This window comes from Trachymyrmex septentrionalis, unplaced genomic scaffold, assembly GCF_001594115.1.
Source record: "Trachymyrmex septentrionalis isolate Tsep2-gDNA-1 unplaced genomic scaffold, Tsep1.0 scaffold167, whole genome shotgun sequence".
NCBI lineage: Eukaryota > Metazoa > Arthropoda > Insecta > Hymenoptera > Formicidae > Trachymyrmex > Trachymyrmex septentrionalis.
In genome coordinates this window covers 4,564-11,909 of record NW_017304831.1, presented here as the reverse complement: position 1 = coordinate 11,909, position 7,346 = coordinate 4,564, and the positions used below count along the sequence as shown (strand labels likewise).

Genomic DNA, 7,346 nt, shown 5'->3' with positions numbered 1-7,346 from the left:
AAATATGTCGCTTTTTACTTATTTTCAGCTCGTGTGATATATTTTATACTATAAATGTAAACTGTATTATCAAGATGTATTATCAATATAATCAACGTATATCAGCTTTTGCCATTATAGACATGAGCTATTCGCTCATTAATGATTATTACACTTTGTGCTCTTAATTCAGATGAAGATACGCCTGATTTAACAAGAAATATAATATGAAAGATATTTAATGCGAACATTGTTAAGAGAATAATTATTGGAATTTTCAATAAAAAGACGATCTCTAACTCCAATATCTATTCATAATTTTGACTTTTATTTTAAAGAAATAAAACGTGTGAAGTATTCGTTTCGATAAATAGTCGATGCATGCCTCAGTACAAAATATTAATCGCGGAAATTAATTAGGCAAACCGATAATGGCTAATTCATAAAATATGATCGCGGTCGCATTTCGAAAAGGAATAACGACACGACACACAGAACGAATGGCGACACTATTTATTTGTTCGAGCATTACGTTTCGCGAGAGATATTATTATTTCATTGCACATAAAATACATATACGAATTTGTTATTTTTTTACATTTTAAATAAATTTTAATAAATGTTATTATAAATTCTATTATCGTAAGTTTTGCTTTGCAAATGGCGTCGTTTAAACTAACGATCAATTTTACTGAATATACATACATGTATAAATCTATGAGCAATTCTTAAAAAGATAAAAAGTCATTGCATTAATCGGTATTATTAAAGAATGCGGAATATACGTATAAAATATACGTATAAAAGAATGTAAAAAATTAATTCATGTTAAATATATTTTATTATATACGTATATTTTTTGTTTATAAGAACAAATGTGTTTTATATGAATTTTATATTAGACTTTCCGAATGATACAAACTCTCTCCACTTGAAATCGATTCTCAAATTAAATTTTATATAAAACGAGCTTATGTTCTTTGAACTGTTTTTTGATTTTACAAAAAACAGTAATAAAATTTTAAAAAATAATTCCAAAATCGTATTTATATTTACATTTTGCGATTACATTTACGCGATTTTATTCTATCATTTCTATTCACTTTAGAGAGAAATAGATTTTCCTAGATATTATATAGAATAGAGAATTACTTTAACAAACACGTATTTGAAATAAAAAACAATTTTTGGATATACACTCTAAGTACGTACAGTTAAAATGCGCATATACTCACTCGCATATTACGCGAAACGTAAAATATGCATCTCTTAAAAAGTTTCACAGCTTTTATATGATGTACAATGTAACAAAAGAACGGCTCAATGTCGCCTTAGTCTTGATGGAAAGAGTATCCGATATTACATACACGTGTAACATACACAGAAAGAAATGCACACAAACAAACGTGCACACATTTTCTTTGCCAAGAAATTCATAAGAATAAGGTATAACTTAGCGGAAAGCGCGCAGCGTCGCAAACAGTCCCCGTCTAATATATGCGCGACGCGTCTTCGCTCGTTGCTTGGATAACTTTCTTCGTCGAGGTTTTAAGCGGTCGGACGGTCAACTTTATACGTCCGCGCTGGCGAATTATGGAAATCCTTCCTGAAAAAGTTCAAAGTACGGCGAGACCACGCTAACGTGTCAAAAGGTGCAAGTCGTTGTTGAAGGAGAGAGAGAGAGAGAGAGAGAGAGAGAGAGAGAGAGAGAGAGAGAGTTCGTCAAAACTTTTCACAAAAAAGCATTAATGTTTGTTCTGACGCTATCACGTTATTATCTTAGGGCGCGATTACATATTTGCGATTTAATAGTGGGGATCAGCGCTGGAAGTACTTAATATAAATGATGTAGTCAATCCGCTTACTAACAAAGAGTCATGAATCAATAATTTACTTTAGGATTTAGGGATTCTAAAAGTTGAATTTTTCTATTAAAAATCAAATAGTGTTTCACAAATTACCAAAAAAGTTCTTTAACCGATTTCATCTATAAAAAAAATTGTTAAAACAATAAAATGTCCTTCTTTCCTTATTTTATTACAAGAATAGTAGTTTGATTATTGTCGAGTAATATCGCACAAATTGTGTCGTAAACGTTGCAAATTTACGACGCGAAACAATAAAAGAACGTGCTGCGTTTATAGGATTATAGGAGTCCATGTATATACCTCCGATGCAACATTCGACTTGATTTACTCGCGGCAGAAATAATTTGCTACTCGCAGCTGTATCTGCAATAAATCTCGTGGATTCACGTCCAAGTCGAAGGTTCCTTCGTACCCTTCGACGTGCAAAAATAATAATCCGAGTGCGGAATAGGGCGAGCTGCGCGTGCCGACATTGCTCGCTTCGTCACGGAGATGCAGAAACACGTCCGAGAATCACGGATCCTAGACAAAGTATATATATCCCGCGTACAAACGACCGTAAAACGCTCTGAATCATTGACCAATGATTGCACAAGAATTTATTTGACATTTCCAACGTGAAAGCCGTCGATACGTCACGCTAAATTCGCGAGTGCTTCACGAGCAGTTATTTAGCTTAGCGTTTCTAAGAGAAGATTGCTAATTAATTAATCCTCGTTTAATTAGTTTCTAACTCAATTAGTTTCTCATTAATTGAAATTAATAACGAGTTTCAAAATGTCTCAGCGGGAATGAAATTGAATCAATCTTTTAATTGGCAAAGGCGCATGTAGGATAACTATTCCTATTATGTATGTCCATAAGCCAACTTGCTGATTATGGAATTAATTATTAAATATTGTATTTAATAATTTTTTAATTTTGTCTCCTTGAAATCAATATCAGTTTTCAACTTTCTTTTTCTTGTAATATTTTTTAAATTTAAGAGATGTTAATATCTTGTAATGCTTTTTATAAATATTAAAAAAATATTTTTGTAAGATGTAAGCTGACTGTTTGAGTGCATAAATTGTTATTTTAATTATACTTTCTACTACAATTTCAATGTACACTCCCCGAACAATACAAAGTCTAAAATTGTGACATAAGAAGTCTTTAAGTCATCTTTTAGACGCATAAAACGTCTTATGACTCGATTTCAAACACTTTTTGTTATCTGGGTCATAACATAATTCTCAACTGCAATACAGAGCACACTGATAGAGACAAGCTTAAAATCTTGCGATATTACTGAATTTACATAAATTTCTCATATCTTTCGGAAAATGTTTACCATATTTTAATAGTTAAAAATAGAATATTATCTTCATCGTGTACATTAATAGTTTAATAAAAAATAATAATTTTTCTTTTTTATTTGTACTAGGTTTATTCAAATACAAAATCACACTAATATAGGAACAAACAGTAATAGAAATAGTTACTTTAATATGCGTTTGAAAAAATATCTTTTAATTTGGCAAAATGTCCATTCAATTGTCGATATGAAAAAATTGAACATATCCGATTGTTTCTAATTCTGAGACGAGCAATGTGAAATTGCAGTACACAGTTAAAGAATTAAATTAATGATATGACCCGTATTCATAACGCGTTTATAACGATATTAACGTGCACTTAATATATAGTTCACGTTATGTATACTATAGAATTTTTAAAATAAAAGCGCGTATTTATCGATAAAAGCGCATTTAAAACGCAGACCACAAACAAATAAACAAACAAACAAACAAACAAACAAAAACGAAATATAACTGCATATTAAACTACATATGATTTGTTTCTCTATATGTACTATATCTACATTCGTGCTTGTTTTATACAACTGCAAAGTAATAAATATTATTTGACATCGTTTGAAGCAACAATTCCAGTGATCCGTTTCCCCCAAGCAAAAACGAGTATGATAATATCAAAATGATGTTAATAAAATGAATCGTTATTGACTGAAAAGTAATGTTTAGTAATTATTTTTTGGCCATGTTCCGATATACGCTGCCAATATTGAAAATCTGTAGTCCACGTTACATATTCAGTGTTAGCAAATGTATATCGGCTTTTGGAATCATTTTAATGTTATGATGATTTCCTAGCAAACATCATTTATAACAAAAACATAGCTACGTTAGTTATCATTTTCCACTCAACAATTACAATATATAATTGTAATAATATAAATTATAATTGTAATAATATAACACACGTATTATATAACAATTATATTAAGTGGGAAACTATAACCAATAGTTATGATGTTACTGTTGGTATTTATTAGAAATTGTGTTCAATTTGTGCCAGATTGTAATAAAAATCACATATATAATATCACAACGAATTGATTTTATACAGGAGTTACAAGGTTTACTTTTTATTATTGCATCTGACTGAACTAAAATTTCCTTTTTGTTTTTTCGACAAATATTAAACGTATACGTATTTCATTTTAAGTGCACACAAAATGTATTTTAGTTTAGTTTAAAAAAAAACAAACCTATATAGATGCACAATTTTTAATGCATCAGCCATGCATGCGCAGTAACTTGCGTTTAGTTCGGAGCAATTGAGAGCAATTGGAGCCATTAGGCGACGAGAGCGCCAAAGCGGCTTAAGCTGAGATTGTGGTGGTAGCCGTGAGAGTACGAACAGGTACAAGTCTGGTGTGAGGTTAGGTTTTGAATTTTATCATAAGATAGTAACGAGATCCAATAATATACGTGCGAATTATGAAATAAAAAATTGTAGTATAACTAAAATTGAAATCTATAATAACAATGGATCCTGCTTTACTCAAAGAGCGAGAGCTCTTCAAGAAACGTGCTTTGACCACACCAATGTAAGTAATTACTCTTATCTATCATTACTTTACCAATATACGTTATACATTTTGTTTAATGCGAAATTTTGAGAAAGAATAATAATTAGCATTTATATGTAAATATTTCATTTTGTGTCTATCGAATCTCTGAGCACATAACCTAATATTAGTTTTTGTATAATAATCTAAGTAGTTTACTATAATCATAATGAGTGCTCTTTATTTGATGATACAAGTCAACACAAATATCATTCTACCTTTCTTATCATTCAATAAGTAACAGAATAATATTTGTATCGATTTCTATTATCATTAAATTGAAAACACCTAATATATATCATGATGTTTAGATTATTTATACGAAAATACAAAATATATCTTTAATAATGCAATTACAGAGTTGACAAAAGGAAGCAGGACAAGGAAGCTACGAAAGATGAACCACCGAAGAAGAAACCTAAACCGTCGTCGGTATCTACCGGACCGAAATTGGATATGGTCAACTATAAAACCATGGCTGGTAGCACGCAATATAAATTTGGCGTATTAGCAAAGATAGTAAAACACATGAAAGCAAGGCATCAAGAAGGAGATGATCATCCGTTAACATTAGAAGAAATTTTAGATGAAACAAATCAATTAGATGTTGGATCGAAGGTATCGTCTTCTTTTATTCTTATTATTCTTGTTTAATATTTCTATTTCTTACCGAAGCAAGCTATTTACTTTTTTTTATATATTTTCAGGTCAAACAATGGCTACAGACTGAAGCTTTAATACAAAATCCTAAGATTGAAGTAACAGATGGTAGATTTGTCTTTAAACCTATGTATAAAATTAAAGATAAAAAGTCTTTACTGAGACTTCTAAAACAACACGACTTAAAAGGTCTCGGTGGTATATTATTAGAAGATATACAGGAGAGTTTACCGCATTGTGATAAACATTTAAAGGTAAGTATGAATATGTAAAAATTTACTTCGCTAATTGCAATTTGAGAAATATTATATTTATGATGTATTTCAGAATTTACAAAACGAGATATTGTATATTACACGACCTCTTGATAAGAAAAAAATTATCTTTTATAATGATAAGACAGCCCAATTCCCCATTGACGACGAATTCCAAAAATTATGGCGAGCTGTTGCAGTAGATGCTATGGATGATCAAAAAATAGATGAATATCTTGAGAAACAAGGAATTCGATCAATGCAAGATCATGGATTAAAAAAGCCAGCACCAATCAAACGAAAGAAACCCGTTAATAGAAGGAAACAATTTAAGAAACCAAGAGATAATGAACATTTAGCAGATGTTCTGGAGACATACGATGATTAAATAAGAATGAATGAAATTATAATTATCCTACCGTATCAAGTAAACTTGTTCACATAACTATAGAATAATTCCATGTAAATAGGAATATTATTAAATTTATTTTGTAAATAATTATTCCAAGTAAAGAATTATGAACGTAAAAGCATTTTTGAGCACATTTATATTATTATTTTTTTCTTTAGCTACTACACAACGTTATTTATATTCCAAACGTTTCTTTGCACCATACAATTAAAATAAATTATTTATATTATTTAACAATATTGGCTATATTTTATTCTAGGCATTTAATAAATAAGTAAAACACTTATTATCTCACATTGTAAGTACAAAATAAATGTAGAACTATTATATATAAGTTGCAACACTTACATGAATTATTTATACACCTAATCAGCCTTTTTTAAGTCTAAGAGACTGCTTAATTTGGATCAGTAAAAAAAATTATAAAATTATTATCAGAGAGAAACCTGAGACAGGACGGAAGGACTTTTTCCCATAACAACAAAATTCCTCCGCGCATTACTGCCCTCTGAAGAAGTAGATGTAAACTATAATATCCATTTTTTGCGGTGCTCCTGAAACAAATCGCTGAAATAACTAAAATCTATTAAATTAATATTCAGGTTTCTCTCTGCTTGTATTCAGATTTTATATTTAAGATCGTCTTAAGTACAATCTTAAGATGTCATGAACCAATAAAAAAGCCATATTAGCATTTTAGAACATTACTTAAAATGGTCTTATAATAAGAACCGATTATAAATACCGGCTTTAATGCCTATTGCACATTATGATACGATAAGAGATCAGCGACGAGCGATAAAAACTCTGCTTTATATCGTTACATGCAAAAAAAGTAGAGCTTTCATGCGATTCAAAGCCGATGGAATAGATACGTTCGGAGAAACGCTATAGCGATATTTGTGTCATTCTATCCTTTGTCTCATAAACAACGAAGATAGAATGGCAGAAGTAGCGCTAATAGCGGCTTCTCGAACGCATCAAATGTAAGAAATTTATTTGTTAATGCCTTTAAAATATCTAATTTTAATTACATTGTTGAAATTTAAAAGTAACACATATATAAGTATTCAAATATAGGACGGGAATTCCTGAAACATGGCGGACCAATCAATGCCCTACTTTATCATATTGCAATTTGCAATTTGAATAAAGTTGCAACTCTTCTAATTGTAAGCAAACTACATTTAATTTAAAATTGTAAAGAAAATTTAAAAAATAAAAATAAGATTGATCCTGTAGAGGCCCTCCACCACCCC

General features: G+C 30.2%; 1 protein-coding gene and 1 long non-coding RNA gene across 2 annotated transcripts in view; both read left to right on the top strand.

Annotated features, from left to right (window-relative positions):
* The window catches only part of LOC108746335, a 19,760-nt gene extending 16,700 nt beyond the window's left edge, over positions 1–3,060 (top strand). The window contains exons 2-3 of the long non-coding RNA XR_001939165.1: positions 716–722; positions 2,978–3,060. This is a non-coding gene — a long non-coding RNA (uncharacterized LOC108746335). The remainder of the gene's footprint in view (positions 1–715; positions 723–2,977) is intronic.
* A 1,477-nt stretch (positions 3,061–4,537) lies between these two features.
* On the top strand, positions 4,538–6,210 carry LOC108746336 (transcription initiation factor IIE subunit beta). The gene is made up of 4 exons (XM_018483048.1): positions 4,538–4,740; positions 5,121–5,379; positions 5,469–5,675; positions 5,749–6,210. Exons 1-4 carry the CDS (start codon positions 4,679–4,681, stop codon positions 6,061–6,063), a joined length of 843 nt encoding a protein of 280 aa, XP_018338550.1. The 5' UTR covers positions 4,538–4,678; the 3' UTR covers positions 6,064–6,210.
* The last annotated feature ends 1,136 nt before the right edge of the window (positions 6,211–7,346 follow it).

Bases quoted from the DNA above. Each gene is read 5' to 3' on its own strand.
- LOC108746336 (XM_018483048.1), top strand. From the start codon at position 4,679: ATGGATCCTGCTTTACTCAAAGAGCGAGAGCTCTTCAAGAAACGTGCT. The intron at 4,741-5,120 runs GTAAGTAATTAC...ATGCAATTACAG, and splicing joins CGTGCTTTGACCACACCAAT to AGTTGACAAAAGGAAGCAGG. The intron at 5,676-5,748 runs GTAAGTATGAAT...GATGTATTTCAG, and splicing joins ATTGTGATAAACATTTAAAG to AATTTACAAAACGAGATATT.